Here is a 25,658-nt window from a genome sequence, read left to right on the forward strand (position 1 = left end):
AAAATAGAATCCTGAACTTGTAGACAGAAATAAATTAATCCCCCAAATATAAATGACACTATATTTAACTTAAAAAACCTAAGGACTATATACAGTCCTTCATTTTTATAAAAAAACAACTATCGTTTTTTCCCCCCACAGTATTTATGCCCCTTCTCCCAAATTCAATGTACAACACAGTCAATGTAAAAAATGAGAACAAAAAAACCCACATGATTATTAAATCAAAAGTAGTTGCAAGAAAACCTGCCTTCATAACAAAGGATATTCCAAAGCAAATTATCCCTGTAAAACATTCCAGAGTTTGTCATTCTTTTCATTTTAAATTTGTAGTTTCAAAAGTAAATAATCTTTTAAAAAAAAAATAGTAAAAATGGTATGAAATCAAATGACTTGCTCTACCCAAAATCTTAATGCCACCATTATAGTACTCTTTTTAAAGAAGCTGTTATCATTTTCAAAAATGTAGGTAAATCAACGTAGAATTAAATATGCAAAAGGAAGTTATATTAATCAGCAGACGACATACTATATTAACAATCTCAGTACTACAACTGGAAGGGAGTTTTTGGTCAAACTTTTTGGTCAGATAATGCTGATTCACGAAAAGATCTAGTTTTGGTGGCAATATACCAATTTTATGTATTTTTTCCATTTTTCTTGCATCTATGATAGATTTGAGAGAAAGACTAACCTACCCCTAAATAGCCAGAGAAAGGTTTCAGTGGCAGCAAAACTTTAATTGGAAAAAGTATCCCAGGTTCTAGATGAAAAAGATGGGAGACAATCTCCCAAATCAGAACAGTCAAAACTAGATTCATAGATGTTAGGGTCAGAAGGGACCTCAATAGATCATCGAGTCCGACCCCCTGCATAAGCAGGAAAGAGTGCTGGGTCTAGATGACCCCAGCTAGATACTCGTCTAACCTCCTCTTGAAGACCCCCAGGGTAGGGGAGAGCACCACCTCCCTTGGGAGCCCATTCCAGACCTTGGCCACTCGAACTGTGAAGAAGTTCTTCCTAATGTCCAATCTAAATCTGCTCTCTGCTAGCTTGTGGCCATTGTTTCTTGTAACCCCCGGGGGCGCCTTGGTGAATAAATACTCACCAATTCCCTTCTGTGCCCCCGTGATGAACTTATAGGCAGCCACAAGGTCGCCTCTCAACCTTCTCTTGCGGAGGCTGAAAAGGTCCAGTTTCTCTAGTCTCTCCTCGTAGGGCTTGGTCTGCAGGCCCTTGACCATACCAGTTGCCCTTCTCTGGACCCTCTCCAGGTTATCCGCATCCTTCTTGAAGTGTGGTGCCCAGAATTGCACGCAGTACTCCAACTGCGGTCTGACCAGCGCCCTATAGAGGGGAAGTATCACCTCCCTGGACCTATTTGTCATGCATCTGCTGATGCACAATAAAGTGCCATTGGCTTTTCTGATGGCTTCGTCACACTGCCGGCTCATGTTCATCTTGGAGTCCACTAGGACTCCAAGATCCCTTTCCACCTCTGTGCCACCCAGCAGGTCATTCCCTAGGCTGTAGGTGTGCTGGACATTTTTCCTCCCTAGGTGCAGCACTTTGCATTTCTCCTTGTTGAACTGCATCCTGTTGTTTTCTGCCCACTTGTCCAGCCTATCCAGGTCTGCCTGCAGCTGTTCCCTGACCTCCGGCATGTCCACTTCTCCCCACAGCTTTGTGTCATCTGCAAACTTGGACAGAGTACATTTGACTCCCTCGTCCAAGTCACTGATGAAGACATTAAAGAGTATCGGTCCAAGGACCAAGCCCTGCGGGACCCCACTGCCCACACCCTTCCAGGTCAAGACCGACCCATCCACCATGACTCTCTGGGTGCGGCCTTCTAGCCAATTCGCCACCCACCGGACTGTGTAGTCATCCAAGTCACAGCCTCTTAACTTGTTCACCAGTATGGGGTGGGATACCGTATCAAAGGCCTTCCTGAAGTCTAAGTATATGACATCCACCCCTCCTCCTGTGTCCAGGCATTTCGTAACCTGGTCATAGAAAGAGACTAGATTGGTCAGGCACGATCTGCCCGCCACAAACCCGTGCTGGTTTCCCCTCAGCATAATTTGCCCTGCCGGGCTCTCACAAATGTGAGCCTTGATAATTTTTTCAAAGACTTTACCAAGGATGGAGGTGAGACTGACTGGCCTATAGTTGCCCGGGTCCTCCTTCCTCCCCTTTTTGAAAATGGGGACCACGTTAGCCCTTTTCCAGTCCTCCGGGACTTGGCCCGTGCGCCACGAGCGTTCGAATATTCCCGCCAGTGGCTCTGCAATGATGTCGGCCAGTGCCTTCAGCACCCTCGGATGGAGCTCATCCGGGCCTACCGACTTAAAGGCATCCAGTTCTTCCAAGTGACTCTGCACCACCTCAGGATCTACGTATGGAAGTCTGGCGCCTTGGTGCTGCCTCTCTACAACCCCAGTGAGAGACTTGTCGTGCCCCTCGCTTAGGAACACTGAGGCAAAGAACTCGTTGAGGAGTTCAGCCTTGTCCCCCCTGTCTGTCACCAATTGTTTCTGCCCATTTAGCAGCGGTCCTATTCCTCTCTGGGCCTTCCTTTTACTCCCAATATATCTAAAAAACAATTTCTTGTTGTCTTTTACTTGGGTTGCCATTCTCAGCTCCATGGTAGCTTTGGCCCGCCTAACTGCCTCCCTACAAGCACGAGCAGAGGAGGTATATTCATCTTTAGTGATCTCACCTTGTTTCCACTTTTTATGTGCTCCCCTTTTGGCCCTTAGGCTGCCCTGGATTTCTCTGGTCAGCCATGGAAGCCTCCTGGCCCCTTTCCCTCTTTTGCCTCGCTCGGGGATCGTCTTGCTTTGTGCCCGAAGGATCATTTCCTTAAGGCACAGCCACCCTTCTTGGGCTCCCATCCCTTCAAAACTCCTACTCTGCAGTGCGTCCTTGACTGATCGCCTGAGTTCATTGAGATCAGCTTTCCTAAAGTCTAGCACTTTCACCCTACTAGTTACCTTACCCACTCGACGTCTTATGTTGAATTCTATTATTAGGTGATCACTGTCTCCCAAATGGCTACCGATCTGGAGATCCCCTATCATGTCATCCCCTGTTGCCAATACCAGATCCAGTATGGCATTTCCTGGTGGTCGGTACACCCACCTAAGAAGTGGGAGATCCAAGTGCCTTACACAGTTTACCTCTCAATCTCTCCCATTGGAGCTGTTCCTGGTCAATAAATAAGTATGTGCTCACTGGACCAGAGGTTAGACTGACTCTACAGCCCACTAATTAGGAAACCCGGGTTCAAGCTAAATAATTAATTATTTTAAGCAAAGCGAAGGTCTAAGAAGAGAAACTGAAGGATATACACCCCCATTAGAAGCATTTCCCACCCAGGTCTGCTCAGTAAAAGACAGTTCTCTAGTAATGGACATAGAGTTAACTCATGATATAAGCATTATGTGGAAGGTTGTATCCTGAACTGAGCTGGGCCTCCCTCATGTTCTAACCACTATGGTCCCATAATAATTTCTACTGAACAACACAAGATGACAGAGTCCAGATCAAGTAAGTGATACAAATAAACAGCAATGCATGGCTCTTGTAAGTAAAAGAAAAAAAGCAAGGTTCTTCTACAGGTTTTTCTATAAAATTACACTACATTAACAAGTGTCAAGGCCAAAGTGAACTGAAGTCAATTGTTAACCAAAGCGTTCCCACTAACCTCAGTGCACTTTGCATCAGGCCTCACATACCTTTTCTGTTTAAACCAATAGTGGTTATTAAAACACTTCAGAATATTCCTTATCAAATGCAAAAGCGGAATGCTGCATGATCTTAAGGGAGCAAAAAAGTAACTACAGAAGATGATCGTTTGCCATGAGCATTGTTAAAACAAACATTATCAATTACAGGGACATTTCATAATGGAAGGAAACAGTGTTGTCGGATTCCATCCTGAGTAGACAGACGGTTTTACATTAAGCATTTAGATGTCTATCAGTAACATCAAATGAGTCAGTTGATGAAACTAGAAATTATGCCAACATTCCAGATAGTTGGGGAAATAAAACAAGAAAATACACAAAGCTCCAAGGCTGTAACCGGAAGGGAGGACCTCAATACAAAATAACTTTGTTGATGTATTTGGACTAATTTTATACAACTTTACATAGTACTATTCATATTCAACATCTTCCAAAGCCAGAGCAGACACTCATAGTATAATAGCTATATAGGAAAACATAACAGCAATTATGACAACACCAGTAGTTTGTGTGGCTACGTAATAGATAGATATTTATATACACCAATACAAACTGCCCCTTCCCACCTACCCCACTTACCACCCCCCAAAAAAACATGAAAAAGCACAACAGAAACTAAGTATGAGACAGACAAGGATATATACAGAGCACAGTGGACAGAAATCTCTTTCAGGTCCTTTCAGATAGTTTACCTTCTCCTCCTAAGTACCATTTATGTCATCACAACTATCTGTATAAATATATTTAGACTTCAGGTATACCAAGTTAAAATTATGTACCCCTCCTTTTGATCTACTCCACACAACTATATCTAAATTCATTTTTTCTAAACACCAACTAAAACTTCTGAGCCACCATCTTACGCACATCCCTGAGGTCTTGTGTTGACCAATGTACACAAACTTTGTAAGCCCTGTGAAAATACACTCTCAATTTTAGATGATGAACCTCTACAGAAATTTACTAGTTTCTGTAGAATTCTTGTAAAAAATTAGGAATTGACAAACAAAGCTTCAGTGCCACCTACCACACCAGTAAAATCCTGCTGCCTGCTGTTACCCAGACTATCCCTTGGGATTCCTGTTTCCAGAAGAACTTACTCTGTCATACAGTTGGCCATGACTCTGGAAAAAATCTTTTTTTCCTATATTCTGCTCTCCAAAATCAAGGTGCATGTTTTTGGGGGTATATTGTATACAAAAACAATATGGTACAGTTATACAAAAGGATATTACATCTCAACTGCATGCTTATGAGATTAGAGGCATAACCAATCTTTCAAGACAGACTCTGTAAGTAAATGTCACCAAAGCTCAAGCTGAGCCATGTCACGCCCAGGGGTTATTGCTGTTGACTATTACTCTATTATATACTAGTGACTGTATGTAAAAAAGGAGAATTGCATCCATATCAGGAAAATATAGTCTACAGTGAGGGAGCAACATACTGAACCACACCATGTCCACTCCAACACTGCTTCCTCAACGACTAGCACATGCATACAATGCTACACTGAGGCAACTACGGTCTTTCTGGTTCAAAAAATAGAACATGCAGTGGGGCACAGTGTATCTTAATACAATTTTCCCTGCCTAATGCCTGCCCCCATGTCTAACCTGTAGAGTTAAAAGTCCAGAGGGAAGGAGTCAAGCACAGAAAAGCAATAAAGCACCCGCTTTAACCAGCAAGGGCCCGGTCTGTTCTGGTAGGAATTTTAAAGGAGGTCCCTTCCCTCTGACTCTAGTGGATGCTGATTCTCTCTCCACTAGAGATTTTTCCAGACTCAAGTATATGTCCCTGCATTAGCTACAAGTTCACACTTTTTATGTTTTGTAATTATGAAGACTAGAAATATTTTTTAAAGAATAATTCAGTTTTGAATTCATCTTTTGTCTCTAGTAGCTGAGGTCTAAAGGTCATCTGTCCCTCACTGTATGCTTGCCCAAGACATTTCCAAACTCCAGTGAGGAAGGGATATGTCTAAAGAGCCCCAAATAGCATTAAAAAAATCAAATGTTGAACATCTGAACAATCCTTTGTGAATGGCATCTCATTTTGCCAGGCAATGTAGGTGGAGTTTGGGAAAGAACAACCCACTCTCACACCCGTTCAATTCAAGTTCTTCATGCTATCCATCACTGGTGAACAATAAGGGCGAATAATAAATATAATACAATTATATTTCATAGTTTCATATATTTCATATGAAACTATGAAATAATTGTAATTTGCAGACAGACAATTTTTTTACCATTACAAGGTTGTTCATATTTTCTAAATAATTTTCTACTGTTCAGTACTCTGAAACATATTTTATATTACTGGACCAAAGTAACTCATCTAATAATAAAGACTTGTTGGGCCAAATATCATTCCATACATTAGGTGTCTAAAATTTTGCTTAGACCATGGCAATAGCATGTCCTGCCCAGGAACCTTGAACCCTCCGTCTCAAATATTCTTGAAATTGGTTACTGAAAACAAGGCCAAATTAATCTCACCAGTGTTAGTCCAAGTTTAAATATAACTTGTACTGGTTCATTCTAAACTGTAACTTGCCAATCCATAAAAAACAGAAAAAAGAAACTCCCTTACAATAATGAAAAATGAAAAGAAATAAACCAAGGTGGAACACAATAATAGCTTTAATGTCACGTAGATTCCTATTCTAGCTTTTGTATCTGGCAGAGAAATAACACACCAACCACAACCACACAGTCAGCTTTCAAATTCTAATACAGCAACAAGTGAAAAATATGGCACTGTAGTATGAGCATATGCTGTCTCTACATGTGGTTTCTATTTTCCCTTTATTCGAGCAAAACCAAGCAAGAAAGAAAATGTATCCTATAAGAGAAATGGCATATTTGGCAGAGAGCTCAGCAAATACAAAATGACTGGAAAAAGCAAATGACCCTATCAAAATACCAAAGACCTATAACACATAAGTACCTTTAAAGCCATAAAAATATTACCGTCCACACTTCCAAAACATACATGTCAAATGCAGTCTCAGTTCTAAATTAAAATAAACAACTTTTTTGAAATCGTCTGAAAAATCACCAGAGTCGCAGGAGGAGACAACGGACAAGGCCCTGTGAGTTAAGTCACTAGTGTGAACAAGTATAACTACATTGAAATTAATGAAGATATGTCCGCTTACTTCTGGGTTATGTTCGTTTAGTATTTAAACGTTATGCTAGTTATGTTAGGTACATCTTTAAAAATCTGACTTCTCCTTGGAAATAAAAAAATTACAGAATGCCTATTTGTTATGTATCCCTTTAATCTAGGCTTCAGTGTTTAAATAAAAACCAGCTAAAAAAACTGAAGTCTTATCATTAAAATGCTAAATATCAATAGTTAGATTAATTATGAAGAAAGTAAAAAACTCAAAGCCAAAAAAGGCCCGCCCCAGACCTAACTGCACATTAAGCCCATGCACCTAAGGTGAATTCATTTCTATAGCTACCAGCACCAAGTGAACAATGTGGTTAAAACTACATCCACTTATCTTCAATTGCCCAGCCAGAATAACCAAGTACCTATTTACAGCTAGGTCAATGCGGAGCAGCCTTAAGCAAAAATCCAGAAGTAGGCCCTGAACTCATTGCTCTGTAGCTATAAGAAGAAACCTGAACTATTCTGCCACTAACTGCCACAAATAAAGGATTGGAGATGCTATTCATGTGTAGCCAGTATCTTTACCAGTTTATAGAGCTGTAAGATAATTAAACTCATGGTCTACACTTATATATCATGACACTCTCTCTCTCTGTCTCATTTTATTTAAAAAACCCCAGAGTATTCTTTCAAGCCATCTGCATTCCTCTGTACCTCCTTTTAATTTGTAATGTGTTCATAAAGCAATAATTCTCACCAACAAACAAGACAAAATTAGTCTTACATTGGCCAGAAAATAAAAATAAAACTGGGCCATTACCTCAGCTTTGGAGAAAAAATGGAGGGGGAAAACCCTGAACCTTTAAATAAAAGAAAATCTTTAGTAACTGTATTCCTATCTTGGGTGACATGTTTTAGAACTGTGCCAAATTTTTAAAAGAATATTGAAAAAAATAATTAAATTGACCACTGGTATACAATCATTTAAAAAGTAACAAAGAAATGTCTGTTTACTATTATAAAGTAGAAGTTCAATGACGGAGTCAACTATCAGTTGACTGTCTCACAGAAACAAGACAATTGACTGCTATATGAAGACGTACCTTTTTATCATATACATCTTGCCAGTTTACTCCAGCAAAGAAACTGTGCCTCATAATTTCTTTTGCATCATCTGGGCCCCCACCAAGACTGAGAAGAGAAAAAAATTACATATTACCCAAATATTTTTAAAACTAGACACTATTATAATTGGTAGTAGGTTAACAGTTTGATCCTTAATGTTCTGGTACAATTCTTATCTTTTTTGGCATGAAATTCTAGACTTAGGTGATATTGATAGTGGAGGTGATAATAAAGGCAAATGAGACAATGCCACTAGGCAAATCAGCTATTTGGTTATTCCCACTCCCCTGGTTATAACTGTGTATGCCAAGCTTCACTCACAAATTACTCACTTTAAAATGTAACTAACTTTAGTTTCAGTGAAAGACTAGTGCTGTAACATGGCAGCATAAAGAAACATCTCTATTGTAAAAAATTGCCAGGGAAGTACCAGACATGAATCAATAACAATTTACACATTTTTATACAGTGCCCACTGCTGTAGCATCTGGGTGCTGTAACAATTAACCAATTACCATAAAATAGTCTCAATCTGAGTCAATTAGTATAAATTAATAAATTGTAAGCCTGCTGAGAAGGTTATTTAAAGGCCATTGTAAATAACCACACTATTCACTGTGGCCTAAAGCTTGCCAAATCCAGACTCTGGCAAACCATCCGAGGGAGTGAATTCCATGGGTAGGAGCTTGTTGTTGAGTATGCCTGGCTAGTGGCATAAGACAATGAAGCTTCAAGAAAAAAACTCAACCAATCTTAACTGCTGCAATGGGACACAAAAAAAAGTTATGGGTAACTGGGTCCTAGACCAACAGAAACAGAAACAAGAGTAAATGGTACTGCAATTTTAATCTGATGGGTTAAAAGGTAGTCAATACAGACTACAGAACACACATGTAAGATGGTCACACAGGTTTAAATTGAAATCTTCAACTTTTTTTCAAAAGCTACTTTAGGTGGAACATATCTAGTAGTTTGGAGACAACAAAGGCAAAGACCAGTGTGGTGAGATTTACATGTACCCACAACTGCTTTCTGAAACTCAAGATATAAAATCTTGAGGGTTGTAGGCCATGATGGCAAAGGGCTAGCATGTGTACCCAAACAGCGAATTCAGGAAGAAATGGGTAACAATAATTATATATAATTTCACAGAATCTTGGGGCTGGATGGGTTCTCCAAGGTTGCGTAGTCCAACCTGTGATTGTATCCTCATATATGACCTATACAAAATATAAAGAAACAGTGCCTAAACACACACTTGAAAATGCAGTTCAGAGAGTGTATGAACTCTAATTTTTTTTAAGACGTTCAGCCGTCAAACAGTAAGCTTGACATATGCTCTATAATTTGGGTAAACTCTCTATCAGCAACACAGATAAATCATGAAAATTATTAACTGGATCCATAACAGAACCATTGTTATTGGTGATATGTCTCTGTCTCATGCTGGCAGCACAGCAGATGGGCAGTTAGAATGCATGGTCAGGTAACTGCTATGCAGAGGTTAGATGCAGAACAGATGGATAAGCTTCTTTGTGAATCTGAAGATTCTGTCTCTGTATCGCATGCAGGAAAAAAAGGTATGAAACAAAGTAGTGCAAAATGCACAGTGAGGCCTTTCTATTCTCAGGTGGTACCATTCATCTCCATTAAAACTCATCTCCACTAAAACAATCTTTGTCCCAGTCCTGCCTGGTCCCTCAAGTGAGCAAAGGAAGAATTGCCCAGACTGGTAAAAAGTGAACATTTTATGGGCATCCAACAACAGAAATACCCTGTAAACAGATCAGTCCTATATTGATTATGTAAATATATGGCTCAACCCAGACTAATGAGGATTGAGAGTTACAGTCTGTTCCAACACCACTTTCCCAGTAATTTTTCACAAAAAGTGAAATGTAAAGACTATCATTAACTGGGAAGACTGTTCATCTGCTTGCGTCAAGAAATGATGTTAAACACAGCAATGCAATCGTATGTAAAAAAGAGAAATGTTTTACTTCATCAAAACCTACTCACTTTTACAGCAGTGAGCAAACTCAGACTTTTAACATCTGAAGTCACTCACTATTCAATCTGTCATCAGTGTCATTAAGAGTCTTTGATTCAAAAGAGTCAGTGATTTTCACTTTGCTGCTCCTTGTGGACAACAAAAATGAAAAATAGGTCTGGACCAGCACTGCAGCTCTGTAGCAACTTGTTATGGAGTCCTCTTCATTCCCCTTCTGTTTCCCGAGTACCCGCTCAGGATTGCCTGCCTACCTGGCTGCTAAGGAACCCGAATGGCCTGACGTCTCCAGCTTGGTGTCTCAAAATCTTCCCTGATTACCTGTGCAAAGAGAAGTTGAGCTGCAGTTAGCCCCCCTCCCCCCCACCCCCATGTACCTGCACCCAAAAATGTGTAGCTTGGTAAATATGGATCTATCATAAATAGTTTTATTGGAAAATAATAATTATGGGAGAGTAGTCAACTCTAAAGATCAACATTTACAAAAGAATACCATGCTTGGAGACTAAAAAGCATTAAAAGTTGCTACAAAAATAAATATTTATTTTACTGTGGGATGATGTTCTCTATGATTTAGGTACTTAAAATTTAAAAGAAAAAAAAGCCACAAGGATCTCTCCCAACGACCCTATACAACCCCATGTTAGAATCAATTCAAGGTTTTAACAGACAAAGAACTACTGCTTGAATTTCACTTCTTCCTTCTGTCAAAGGCATAATGTAGTCACTTCAGAACAACTGAAATTTAGGCAGGTTCACATCAAGCACTCAGCCTATTAAAAGATATTTGTAAATTGATATTCTCAACCTGGATTAATCAATCCAGGCAGTAAATTCACACAAAGAACACTATGTGGTGCCCTGCATCTTACTTGGAATGAACACATACTATCATTATTGATGCGTCTCTGACCAATCATGATTTAAGACTCAGAATTAACAGCAAAATAAAACAGAAATCTGTAGACAGATATTTTCACATATGCTCTTAGACATACTTCTCCAAGATGTTACTGATAAAAGAAGGATAAAATATCTTAATATCTTTTTAATCACACAAAACCCAAGGGACTATTTGAAATCTAGATTGTGCACATAAGCAATGGAAAAGGTATTGGAAGCATGCTTCCAATGATCAGATTAGCTTTCCATGTACAACTGAGACTAAAGATCACAAAACCATGATTTTAATTATAACTATTTAGTTGAACATATCCTTTTATTGTAGTTCTACATCCATCTTTTTTCTAGGACAAGGCCTCTTCAATTCTCTTCTATAGTAGCAATAAGAAAACTCCCTGGGCCCTAGAGAACAACAAGAGTGGTTCCTTTTCTAAGCCTTTAGTTTAAAACTACTGGTTACTCTGTTACCTGGGCTTTTTTAATCTTTGCTCACTGGCCAAAATTTAGGATTTGCTTCTGCTTCCCAAGTTTCTTTTGCTGTTAACTCAGCAAGAATTAATTTAATATCACTAGATAACTGAAAAATATAAATGTAATCATCTTCCAACCCAAGTTGGTTTTTCATACATTTTGGGCAAGACTAACAACAGTGAACACCTACTGAACACACTTTAAGAGCTCAGGACAATAAATTCAGACAGACCCTCAACTTCGGCACAAAGCTGCTAGCTTGGCACCAAATAATTGTGCATCAAACCTAATCTAATAGGCTGCTTGCAGACTTTAAAAAACAACACAAAGCAAAAAAAAAAAAATGTACCAGAAGCAGTACCATGTTACTTTTACCCAGCTCCACAGCATCTGTATAGATCAGGCACTTCAGCAGGGCTTTTTGGTGCTTTTATCTAAAGCTGCTATTAGATATCTAAATCAGCTATTTGATAAAAGCGCCAAACCCCCCACCCCAACTAAAGCACCCAATTTATACAGATTTTGGGCGAGCTGAGTCTAACTAACGTGCTGCCATTTCTGGGCATGTGCTGAACTCAGTGCAGGAGCATGCCCAGTTTAAAGTGCCATTTGGGGTGTTTTTTTCATAGTTTCATAGTAGCTAGGGTCAGGAGGGACCTGAACAGATCATCTAGCCTGACCCCCTGCCACAGGCAGGAATGAATGCTGGGTTCACAAGACCCCAGACAGGTGATCATCCAACCTCCTCTTGAATTTGCCCAAGGTAAGGGAGAGGACCACTTCCCTGGGAAGTTGGTTCCAGATTTTGGCCATCCTAACTGGAAAATATTGCCTTCTGATCTCTAACCTAAACATATTCTCCATCTGTTTATTACCATTGTTCCTTGTCACCCCAGGTGGTGCTGGGGAGAAAAGGCCTCTACCTATTTGCTGCTGATCTCCCCTGATGAGTTTGTAGGCAGCCACCAGGTCCCCCCTCAGCCTCCTCTTGCTGAGGCTGAACAGGTTCAGGTCCCTCAGTCTCTCCTCATAGGGCCTGTCCTGATGCCCTCTCACTAAGCGGGTGGCCCTCCTCTGAACCCTCTCCAGGCTGGCCACATCCCTCTTGAAGTGTGGTGCCCAGTACTAGATGCAGTACTCCAACTGCAGCCTGACCAAAGTTGCATAGAGGGGGAGTATCACCTCTCTGGACCGGCTAGAGATGCATCTTTGGATGCATGACAAGGTATGGCTGGCCTTGCTGGCTGCGATCAGGCATTGGCAGCTTGTTCATCTTGGAGTCAATAATGACTCCAAGATCCCTTTTCACCTCTGTGCTTTCAAGAAGGGAACTCCCCAGCCTGTATGTATGCTGTGGATTCCTTCTCCCAAGGTGCAGCACTCTGCATCTGTCTACGCTGAACCCCATCCTATTCTCGTCTGCCCACTTTTGTAGTCTGTCTAAATCTATTTGCAGCCTCTCTCTCCCTTCAAGCGTGTCCACCTTGCCCCACATCTTAGTGTCATCAGCGAACTTGGACAGCATGCTTTCCACCCCCTCGTCCAAGTCGCTGATGAAGATGTTAAACAGTGCGGGTAATGTCTGGTTTTAAATGTCTGCAAGCAGCCATATTTTCCAGTTCAGTCCATTACTCGTTATTTTAATCACCATGAAATTAAGTTTTACTTTTCCATTCAGCTAGTACCCTGTTCAAGTATTCATATAAATGTGTAAGTGAACTTAGGCACATAGGGCATTTTTACACGTGCTCCAGGATGTGGCTCCGGGTGCTTTAATTAGCGAGCCTCACTAATTAAAAGCGCCTGCATGTCACATGTATCAGCATCCCTGCACTGAAAAAATGGCAGCAGGGTGCTTTGAACTAAAGCTCATCAGATGTGTTTTTATGTCAAAGCACCCCGCCGTCATTTTTTCAGCATGGAGACACACGGGGATGCTGATTCCCATGACACAGAAGGCTGCCGGAGCGTGTCAGTTTCTGTGCACCAGCAGAGCACATTGGAGCAGGCTCCCTGCATGTCCATAGGAGCCCATAAGTGTGATTTTATTCCACTCTGCCTGAGTCTCTGAAAAAGTCAGTGTGAATGGTGGAAAGATGGTTTTCCTTTTCTTGTTGCTTTTTTGTGACCCAATCTTGGGAGTAAGATGATAGTGTGTTAAATGTGGATGACATTAATGGGTTTCCAGGACTTCAATAGAGTGAAATAGAATGGACCTTTGTCCATTGTTTCTTCTTTTGTACCATCTTTTCAGAAAAACTTTTCAGAAAAATGTTTCAGTAAGCTCTCTGAATAAGACATTTCCCTATTTCTTATTACACATTTTGCAGTTCTTTGGGATCTGTACAATTTATAGATGCCATATCTTGTATCCTATATACATGCACACCCAAAAATGAAATGAAAACAATACACACATGGATACCACTTTATGGTAAGGCAGATTCTTGTTTGAGAATATGGCACTAGAAGGCAAACTTATATATCCTACACAGGTGTAAAACAAGTCTACTTTAAAATGCATTACTTTTAGAGAAAATATAATTTCAAACCATATAATGTTAGTACCACATTAGGCAAATTTAAATTTGTGGAATGTACCCACCCACCCCAGAAATCCCTGATTACAAACAAAAAGCCTCAGAAAGGTTACAGACCACAGTAATTATCCGACAATTTTGTGTCAGCTTCAGTAATTAACTGTATGTTCCATTAACTGCCAAGTCTCCAAATCAAACAAAATTATAAGACCAAAACATTTGTGAAGCCACAGTAACAAGCTTGAAGCCTGTCAGGTGCTCACATTATATTATCGAGCTAGTAGATTTCTTTTAATTTACCACAGCAGTTTTTTTTGTATCTGCTCAAAATATATTATAAAGGAATTTCCAGCCTGAAAAAGTAAATGGAAGGTTTTGCCTTTTATCCATTGGAAGACTTTTTTGCTGGGTTAATAAAAATTCCTGTTGTTAGCCAAGAGCTTAAGCCTTTAAAATTTTGTCTTACCCAATATAATCAGGCTTGCTAATACACAAATACACCTCATTAATTTCACTTTTCTAACTAAATAAAGTTAGGGTTTACAATTAAAGCTCAGAGTTCTTTTATACTTACCGTTTATTTGGATCTTTTATCAGTAGACCCGAAAGTAATGATTTTGCATCTGAAGACAGAGTTCGAGGAAATTTTATATCCTCCATTAGTATCAGTTCAAATAATTTCTCATGATCTTGATTGTAGAATGGTAACCTCCCACACATCATTTCATACATGACAACTCCCAAGCCCCACCAGTCCACCGCACGACCATAGTCATTGTCTTCTAATACCTAAAATACAAATAGAAAAAACAGGCATGAAACATGCTATTTTTCAAAAATGTTCTTTTTATTCCATTTAGAATAAAGATTTTCATGAATTTAACACAAATTTCAATCCCATTGCTGTTTTGTGGGAAATGGAGTCCTAAAACATAGGGCATTAAGAGCCAATGACAATATGAAGCTTCTCACTTCTTACAATGGAACTCAACCCGTGTTGGCTGATATGCTAGTCAGGCTACAGGTTGCTATGACTACACAATTGGTGTATGTGTATAAATGTCTGAGACGGACAGACAAAATACAGAATCTGAAATCTCCTTCTGAAAACAATCTGTGATTATTTTCTCATCTCCGATCTCTAAAATCCTTCTCCAAAACCCCATTTACAATGGCCTCAACTTCAGGAAAGGGAGGTAAGGGCTCTCAGACAAAGTCTTAGCCCCAGCTCCTCTCTAATTTCTGCCTCAGGAAAAGGGAGATAAAAACACCCCTACCCACCTTCTATCTTTTTAACAGCAGAAATGAAGTCTAAAACTAGAACATGTGGTTATGCAGAGTTTCATTACAACCTGTCCATATGTTGGCCCCCAACCACTACTTCTCTTAACTGTTCCACTATGCTACCTGTAAGCAGGCAACGCAGCAGGCCTGAATTGATTCTGATGTATTGATTTATGCTTGCTGACAAAGTTTACATCCCCAGAGGACTATTTCATCTTCAACCTTCTATATCAGTATCCCCCATGGTGAACAGTGTTAAGCACCCTATACCAGCCGTTTTCAGTATACCTTCAGATTGAACTACAGACATGTAGGAATATTTAACAGTGGAAAAATGGCTATATATAAATCCTAAAAAAATGATGTCTTTGAAGGAGACAACATGTACAGAGGTATAATGCAGACATCTGTTAGAGTGCTTTTACTGGCAAATCCTTTATAAGTCTCAACCAAAAGCCTTAACAATGCTGTAACCATTAAAATAAGAGAAGTCTGTTTATATAAGAGGCACTGTACTTTAAAGCCTCAGTCGTATATTCATTAAAGAAATATACCCTCAAGAGTAGAGGTGGGCAATTATTTTGGCTGGAGAGCTGTTTACCAAGTTTTGGCAAGCTGTCAAGGGCCACATGGGTAGCCCCGCCCCCTGACAGGTGCTCCGCCCCCTGGTCACCATTTTGTGACTGGAAGTCCCACTCCCTAACCCCCCGACCTTTGCCCCCAGAAGTCCCTCCCTTTGCCCCCAGAAGGACTCCTTTCAGCCAGAGGCTTTACCCTGGGTTCTACTGCCCCTGGCTCTTGTCAACTTTGATAAGCTGCCAGGGCAGATAAATATTAAATTTCTTAAATTTTTTAGGGACCCCATGGGTGGGATAGAATGGCTTGGTGGGCCACATCCGGCCCGCAGGCCATATTTTGCCCGCCCCCCATCATTCATAATGCAAACACATGCATGGCAGGTGGTACAGTTTTGGATAGCTGCAATAAAATCTGCAGATCCCAATCCCACATCTGCTGAAACATGCAACCAGCTTTAGCCACCCACCTGGAGCTGCCCAACATAAGCACTAGTAAAAGCACTGGTAAAAGGAAGCTGTGGATCAGGGAACTCCCTAGTCCACAGCTGTCCACCCCATGCACCTTGAAATGGCCCATGTACAACTCACTGCATGTGGGCTACGGATTGAGGAGCCCACGCGAATCTGGGCAAAACATATGCCCATTACAGTTCTGTGCCAGGGGCTGCTTGAGATGGAAGAGCTCCCTATCCCCAGCTGCCTGTGGGCTGGTGACAGCCAGCTCCTGCAGCCCCAGTTGCCTGCAGCACCAAACTGTCACCATGTAGAGCCACAGGCAGCTGGGCACTAGGGATATCCCCACTTGGTGACAACTAAAGCCCCATCAGGCTGCACAGGGGACTTTAACATACGACATGTTTAAATTAAACCACAACACAAACCAGCCACTAGGATGTTCCACAATAAATGAAAGAATGAAGAGAGAGGCAAGGAGCGAATTCTACCACTGCAGCAAGGTTCTGCAAGCCTCACCACTACAACACAGCAGCCTATCTCACCTTGAGCTGCTCCAGGTCAGCCTGGAGTAGTCTGGATAAGGCAGAGGCATTCTGCCACAGCAGTATATCTTGATAAGCCTTGGACAGCAGAGCAGCCTACCTCACTCTGCGCTGCTCTAGGGTAATATGTAGCAAAGGGGGGATATTCTGACATGGTGGCAAGGCTTGGCAAGCCTTGCTGCTGGGACACGGCAACCTGCCTTGCCCTGCACTGCTCTGGACTGATCTGGAGCGGTGTGAGGCAAGGCAAGGGAATTGCCACAGTGGAAACCCACCCCCCTCCCCCCATCAGCTGACTGGTGGCAGATGGGGTCTATTCTTCATCTTGGGGAACCCAGTCACAAAAGAATCCCGCACTCCCCCTCAATTAGCTGTTTGGCAAGGGTGAGGGGGTAATTTTTCAGGGCAGGATTCCCCACAGGACTCCCTGACAGCTCGCCCCTGGGTGGGCTATCAGGGACTCTCTCCCTGGGAGAGAAGGAAGGTGAGGAAGCAGAGGACTGTGGGATCTTGTGTGTCCTTCACATCTGAAAGAAGTGTCCAGGCATTCAAGTTAGATCACGAGGAGAGAAATCTTCCTCACAGGTACCCAATCTAATTTCTTGAAGAAGAACCAGTCTCTTCTACAAGGAATCTTGAATGTCTGAACAGCTCCATTTTTTTGTCAAAAGAAAAGCTCTTCTCTCAGCATAAATGTAATGTCCATTCATGGCCTTAATCTATGAGGACCAACTCTTATTACAGGGCTTCTGGCACTTCCCTCTGTAGCATCTGGTAGCTGCCACTGTCAGAAACAGCAAACAGACAGATCCAGTATAGCAATTCTGATGTGCACATGCTGATTTATGCAGTCAAATTCTTAGTCTTCATTATCCTTAAACATCAGAAATAGCTCATTGGAAAAAAAATATATTGTTCAGGGCATTTATGTCACTAAGATCAAGAATAGTACATTTTAATAAATTATCTTGCACTGTTTACAGTTATGTCAAAACAGACACAGACTCATCAGCTATTTTTATTATATCGTAAGGTGATATTTCCAAAGGTTTTAGTAAGTTTAAAATTAGACAAATGTAAGATAAAAGTACACATGACCAAATGAACTAAAATCACTCTTTCTTTTTTAGAGTACTTAAATATTGTACAAGTGTGAGAACAAAGCAAACCATTTCCTGAAAAAAATGTATATTCATTTATGACACTTGTATATTACCTCTTTCTCTGCATTAGAAGATTCAGAAGAAACAGGGTATGACAGTTAGTTTGTACTGTTAGCCATTTTCTTGTAAAGAGAGCAACATACATATAATAGTGACATCAGCAGAACAGATTCATATGAACCATAAATTGAGATGTCATTTCAATGTGTGATTTAAAAATAGCAATGGGAAAAAAACCCTTTAATTTCCTGAAGGCATTATCACATAGCCAATAGCTGGAGCATACTGATTCTGGGGCTTTACCTAATTTATGCAGGACTTTACCTAATTATAATAAAAAGTATGACCAACCTTTTGCTGCATTCCCACAACAGCAACAAAACAGTGGTACAAAGAAAGAGCCAAATGTGATTTTTAACCTCTTTTTACATAAAATCATAAAAAAACATAAAAGCTGGATTAACTGCCTCCGGAACCCGCATATTACCAGCCGGGTTCTCATCCCCAGCTGGCAAAACTGGCAACCCTTTATTTCTGTTTAAATACCTGGTTTACAGCCAGAGAGAGAAGCAAGTGCATCAAAGGTTTTAGTTTAGGAAAAAAGGGAAAATAGCAATGAAAAAAGGGTGTAAATTATGAAAATGTGTCTGTTTAATATAAATTTAATAAAATTGTATAATACATTCATAATAAATGCATGCAACTATTTTTTCTTTACATGAAAGAAAGTAAGAACAGAGCTGCAGCTGAAGAATCTTTCAGCATTTCTGGACCATGAAAAGTCAAGCATTGTGGGTGCTCAGTAACTTTTGGGACAAATCCACAAAAAGTGTGCATGTGGGTGTATATTCATGTACATATCATGTATATATCATCCTAGTGTTTGTAAAGGCTACTTTAACAACCATAACATTTTCACTTTTTGTTCCTAAACTGAATGCATCTGAGGGTCAGGAAAGCTTCTTCTCAATTGGGTACATGCATCTTTAGCATCAACAGTGAACCTATAAAAGCAGCATGACAAAAATTATGTAGTCTGAATATGATTAGAGCAATATTTAAGGATTTCCATTAATAGAGTATGTAAGAGCTACAAAGGAATGAGAAGACACGTAAGTGAAGACTATACTGCAAAAAGGCACATTTTCATGAATTAGCTATGACTACAAGTCACATATGCTTCTTTCCCAAAGAAAGCAAACCCATGGCAAGGCAAACCACGTACCTTTCCTTTCCTTACTGACTTTCTCAGGTTCCAAAAAGTTCTATTTTGTCCTGTTCAATATCCACGAAACTTATTAGTAAAGAGGTGTGTATTATAGTGTGGATGACATCTGAATACAGATAACACTCAGCTCTGAACGTCTGTTTCATTCTATCAAGTCAGTGCACCTAACAATTTACTGCTTGGAGACTAGAATATAGGTTAACTGAGGCCCATCACCGTGAACTACTGGAAGAGACCTCAAGACATGACAATTATTGTCTTCCTTAAATGAGGGAGTGTGCCAGCCATTTGTCAGTAAGCTTCAGAACATGAGAAGCTATGTTGAATACTTTAGCTACCCTGTTGGTTCACAGTACATCCATTTACAATGACGAAGAAGACCATGAGCTTGATTCTCACACACACTATTGACTCATTACACCACTGGCATGGCAAAGAGCTCTTATAAGGGCATAAATTAAAATTATGATTCAACTGTGATTGTTACTTTTTTATGAGCACCAACATCGCGCTTAATTATATAAACATGCCTATAATAACTGACATGAGAACATGACAAAAATTCACTCAGGTACTTTAAAAAGGTCTATACAAGAGCTCCTAACACGCATATTCTCTAGTCTAGTAAAAACATCTAAAAAGTTAAGTCAATCAGGACTTGTAATAGAGATTATATCTTTTATTAGACCAACAAGATTTTTGCAAAAAAAATTCTTTAATTGCAAGCTTTCAGGCACAAACACCTTTCATCAGGCATTGGAGAAAAGATTGTAAAAGTTCTCCTGGGTAGAAATGAAAGCTTGCAATTAAAGAAAGTATTTTTGCAAAAATCTTGTTGGTCTAATAAAAGATATCATCTCTACTACGAGTCCTGACTGCCTTTTCCTCTAGACCAATATGGCTACAACCTGACACATGGAAGCTATTGAATTTTAGCTGATTTTTAAAACATGAAATCTTCATATTTCCCAATCAGGGAGCAACTGTGAACACCTGAAACCTGACATCCTGCTCCTGCCTGTTTCAAGATAATTTGCACATCACAGATCCTCACAGGAGGTGAGAGGCTCCATACCAGCTATGAACTTACTGCCCAGAGGAGTTTTTCATCTACTGACTCCTCGGTGAAATCCTATGAAATATGAACTTTCATTTCTACCCAGGAGAACTTTTACAATCTTTTCTCTAATGCCTGATGAAGGGTGTTTGTGCCCAAAAGCAGGGGCGATGCGTAGGGGGTGCACGTGCACCCCAAGTGTGGCAGCGCACCCCTTGCACCCCAAGTGTGGAAGTGCATGTGCACCCCTGCAAAAAGGTGCCGTTGACACTGTTGGCAGCGCCTGCAAGCAGTCACCGCTTGCCACTACCAGCAGCGTCTGCGGGCAGTCAGCAATCCCTGCTGGCCACCGCTGCTGCTGCTAGTGGTGCCTGCAGGTGGTTGCCAACACAACTGGTGCTCACCACCCCATGTCCCTTCCACCGACAGTGCCAAAGGCGTCTGCGGGAGCTCCCCATTTACCGCTGCTGTGCTCCCGCCACCACCAGTGTGGCTATGGCCCCCCAGCTGCCAGGGGTACCCACTGTTCATGCCCGAAAGCTTGCGATTAAAGACTTTTTTTTGCAAAAATCTTGATGGTCTAATAAAACATATCATCTATACTATGAGTCCTGATTGCCTTTTCCTCTAGAACAATATGGCTACAACCTGGATACCTAAAAGATTAAGTAATATTTACGCTCTAGAGAGTCCATTCAGACATCTGCCTCCAGGCATATGTACATACTTAAGTGTTTTTATGGGTATTTTACAGACGCTGGACAGTACAGAGTTGTCAGCCAGGGGTGAGCTCTATATTTACATAAAAATTTGAATTTTTACTATGCTCAAAAGCCTAGAGAGTATAATTATTATGTTTATTATGCAGAGATAGCAAAATACCAACTTTAGCCAACAAAGTATTTCATAGTCAAAGCCACTGCATTTCAGTTGTCTCATGCAGAGGTGTGAAAGGGCAGCTCCATACCCTGAGCAGTTACAGGGACCATGCAGCTAGTGGCAGCATCAGAACCAGCTGCAACATCTATTTTTGCACTTCTTCCCCTCCCCTACCCTAAAAAGGTGGTTCTCAAGGTTGCTGCCCCAGTCACCCCCCTCAATGGGTGCGTCCACATATGCAATCACTTGTGCTTGAAGCAGCTCAAATAGAAGTGGTGCAAATTTGAGCCAGGGCTTTTTGCCTCAGCACACAAGCTTGGACATGGACTTTGGTGTGGGGCAAATTGTGCCACTTGGGGCACAATAACTCTGCCTGCCTCCTCCCGGATCCGCAGCCAGGGGGAGCTAAAGCCTGGGACTAGCACCTGTGCTAGCCCCAGCAGTATAAAAAGCTGCCCTGTGCTGGCCCCAGCAATATAAAAAGCTCCCCTGGCAAGTAGCTCAGGGCTACTTGCTCTCAGGAGCTTCTGGGGCCCAGCCAATTGGTACCTGGGGACACTACCCCTTGTGCCAGCTGGACTGCTGAAGCAGCCCTGAGAGTTCCCTGCACCCTCTACCAGCAGTCTGGCAGTGGGGGCTGCTGCCTGGCTGTGACCTGCTGCCACCTGCAACAGCACGTGGCCCCAAAGCTATGCATCTGCCAGACCCGGATGGAGACTGCACAGCCAGTAGAGGCACCGCCCCTCTGGGCCAGCTGCTAGTGGGCCGTGGCTGCACAGTTGTCTTTGTGTGGCACTCCTGACATGTGTGCCCCTGCCCAGCCATCTGGGAAGCTATCACCCAGAAGATGTTCCCATGTAGTGGCCTGCTTTGAAGTGTCAAAGCATGTCCTCCTGTGTCCAGTGGCCAGGAGGTCAACCACCTCCAGCTGGGTCCCAGGTGCAAGCACTGAGCAGGCTCTTCTGCCTGGCTCCTGACACTTGCCTCCCTAGCAGGAATTCTGGTGTTCCCTATTTAAAACCTGCAAAATCTCTGAAAAAATAATCCCAAATTCACTCTTTAAAATACCCCCAAATCCATGTTTTTCCACAATTAAAACAAAAGACCACTACAGAGAGAGAGACAGAGAGATCAGTTGGGCAATGTTTTATTGATATATTTACAGTTGTAAAGCAACTTGGAAGCCTACCAGTGCCTCCATCATCATAATAAAATAAATTCTAATTATCTATACAGTTTGGCATTGACTTTGGGCTTTTCTGTCATAGAAAAATCAGAGCTGCCCCCACCCACTTTGCTCACCAGAATGTGCAATGTTAAGCAGCACTGATATGCCACTGCTCTGCCCCTCAATCTCAACCCACAAGTAACCTCCCACCCCATTCTTCTCACTCCTGCCCCACAGGGCCAGAAATGTGGGTGAGGGGTTTTTGGGGGTGGCTTGGGAGTGTGGGGTTTGTAGGTGAATTGTGGGGGGAGTGTGGGTGTGGAAGGGGCTACAAAGCTTGGCTGCTCAGGAGGGATGGGTCCCCTCCCCCACAGGGTGCAACCCCCCCCGCACATCTCATGGACTGCCCCCCCCCACAGGGGCCAGATGCCCCCCACAGGGATCACAGCGACTGGGACCTGGGCTCCGTGCCAGGTAAGTAAGGGGTGGGGGGAGCTGGAGGAGGGGGGGGAGGGGGGGGGACTACTGAGGGAACCAAGTGGTGAGCTGTCATGAGACCTCCTGGGACCCTGCTATCACTGCCACGGCTTAATGGGCCCCAACAAGAGCTAAGGCCCTTAAAATGGGGTGGCAGTGGTGAAGAGAGCAGTTCTCCTTGCCCCTATCATAGCCATAGGCAGCAGGGGGCTGCCTCTGGCAGGTACTGCTTTTCAGCAGTTGTCAGCTTATAACTGACAACCTGTCTCCAGGGAAAGGGCAGTGATTGGGTTCTCCTGGGAGGAGGTGAGCCCAAGAAGCAGTCCCTCTATCCCCTTGAGGCTAAAGAGGTCACCTTTGAGGCAGCTCTGTAGCTCTGCAGCTAGGGCACTAGAACAGCTTGGTGCTCTCTTGTTGTAGTGCTACAAAACGCTGACACACTATATAGCACTACAAATAAATACCTATCCATACTCCAATTGCTGAAGTATGCTCCCAAGCAACACCATTAGCTCAATTTTTAAAGCAGCTAAAAAGTACCTTTGCCCATGCCATGAGTATATGAATAGACAACGTTTCTATAATGACATGCCAAGCTAAGTATTGCCTGCACCACAGCGTTACTGACAAAAAACAACATGCCAGTAAACGCCATGATACAATCGTGGTTTCTTTAACAAAAAGTATTTATCACCATTTTACTCCCCATTCTAAAAAGTTCTATATATTGTAGAACCTGGATCATTCTTATCGGGAAGTGACCCATTTAATTCATAGTGAGTTGCTGAATTAAGGAACAGCCACTCAGCTGCTTGTGATAGTTCCTTATCAGCTTAAGCTGGTCAGGGGTCTCTCACAGACAAGCAGAGAAACAGGACCCTTCAAACAAACAGCTGAAGCTCTTTAGCAATCCCATACAACTGTTTGCTGAAACTATAGAGCAGCAGATAATTCACAGGCCCCCATCTTCACAGTGGGTAAAGAACCCTAACCCTGTGAAGTAGCCTGGTTCTACTGTAATTTAATAAAAAATAAACACACACACACACACACACACATTTATTTCTATTAAATTACAGTAGAAGACCACTATTTCACAGGGTTAGGGTTCTTAGCGTACGCACATGTGTGCGTGTGTATCTTTCTGTAAGACATATATCTTCTATATATATATTTATCTTTCTGTAACTACGCACACACACACCTTTTCTCCCATCCTTTAGCAGCCCTCCTTTGGAAAGTAAATCCATCCTGTGGAATTATATGGACAGTTATTAAAAATCTCAATTTTATAGATCTTTAGATTAATTTTTATGAAATCCTTTAGATATTTTCATTTAAAGTCACTAATTACATCCCCACTGAACTCTATACTATCATGCCTCCCAATTTTTCCTCACTTTGAGGGACATTACACATTTTGGCCCCAAAATGTAGCTATATTCCACACAAATGTATTGCCTCTCTACTTTTATGGTTGAACACGTGTTATAATCAAAAATAAATAATGAAGCTGAAGTTACAGAAAGATAAATTTATGCCAAAAGAATTAAATAAATCTTTTAAAATTTATTACAGGAAACACTTTTGTTTCCTTTCTTCTTCACACACACCCACCCGCACATGTATATATGCCGCATTCCTCACTTGGGACTGGGCAGTTTGAATGACAAATGTTGGACTCGCTTGTAAGGATCTAAACAGACTTCAGAAACTTAAGTAAATGACAGACAAGAATCAGCCCATGTACATAGTGCAATGACATTATGTGAATGTTCTAAGAAAAAAATTAAATGAACTTTTTAATCAATCTAATGGACAAGTTCTGGCCCCACTGACACTGATGGCAAAATTCGCAGTTACCTCAGAATGTCCCAGAAATCTCCGGATTTCACCCAATACCTCAAATGTTTATAAGCAAGATACACTGAAGGGTTGAATGGCTCCAAAAGGAACTGACGTGACCCTTTTAGAAAATAATACAGTATAACCTCATAAATCCAGGCATCAAAAATCCAGAGTTCTCAAAAATGTGGCACTTTTTAAGCTTCCCCCTCTACTCCCCTGGACGCAGAGGGGGAAGCTTGCATGTGGCAGCTGCTGCCACCATCCACCACCCTGCTCCACGTGTGGCCCCTGCTCCAGGACTGGCCACCACTACCCACACCCCACCCTGCAACTGCCACTCTGGTTTCAAAAAACCGAGCAGTCCCAAGCATGCCAGATTTATGAGGTTATACTGTACTTGTGTTGCCTCTTCCAGAAAGCTATTTCTCCTTGAGAGATTCAAGTCTTTACAGGCCTTGCAAATCCCTCCTCCCAATTACAGGGGACAAACTCATGAAACTAGCAGTTTATTTACTGTACAATACCAAAACATAAATGCCAAGCCTAGGACAAATATTTCTGTGCCCTTGAAATGAAAGTTTCCACATCCTGTTGTAAGTTTCCTACCACTTATTTTTGTAATAGTTTTTATTTTTAAAGAGCAATAGAAAAATATCACTTTTGCATGCATTAATTATAAATGTAACACATGATGACTTCTTGGAAGGCTTAAGACACTTTCAACTTCACTGCAATTTTTCTCAATACATTAGAGATACGCATTCATGATAGGACAATGAATACTACCAAATAGCTTATTGCTCAATCAATAATTTTGACAGAACAGATGGGACAAGATTTTAAACATCTAAACAAACTGTCTGCACACCTATGTTGTGAAAGAAAACTGAGAACTTGGATTCACCAATTTACTGTTAATTCAGAGAGAAAAACAGTTTTCAATTAACCTTACAGTTCAGGTAAATGGTATGTAAGCCATCATTTCTACTAACCCTTCACACATTCTTATTACTACAGTTGCTGGTCTGCTAACAAGTATTCACCCACACATTTTTC

The 25,658-nt window shown here is 41.4% G+C and overlaps 1 protein-coding gene across 3 annotated transcripts in view; it reads right to left on the reverse strand.

Moving 5' to 3' along the window:
* Positions 1 to 25,658, reverse strand: part of AKT3 (AKT serine/threonine kinase 3) — a 275,223-nt gene that overhangs the window by 15,884 nt on the left and 233,681 nt on the right. For 2 of the 3 annotated variants that reach the window (XM_059715991.1, XM_059715995.1), the window contains 2 exons: positions 14,497 to 14,711; positions 7,979 to 8,066 (listed from right to left, as the gene is read on the reverse strand). In XM_059715991.1, coding sequence (XP_059571974.1) covers positions 7,979 to 8,066; positions 14,497 to 14,711 — 303 coding nt within the window. Of the gene's footprint in view, positions 1 to 7,978; positions 8,067 to 10,262; positions 10,330 to 14,496; positions 14,712 to 25,658 lie in introns of those variants that run through there. The other variant, XR_009456103.1, reaches the window with a different exon arrangement.

The sequence above is a fragment of the Alligator mississippiensis genome, chromosome 1 (genome assembly GCF_030867095.1).
Source record: "Alligator mississippiensis isolate rAllMis1 chromosome 1, rAllMis1, whole genome shotgun sequence".
NCBI classification, from domain to species: domain Eukaryota; kingdom Metazoa; phylum Chordata; order Crocodylia; family Alligatoridae; genus Alligator; species Alligator mississippiensis.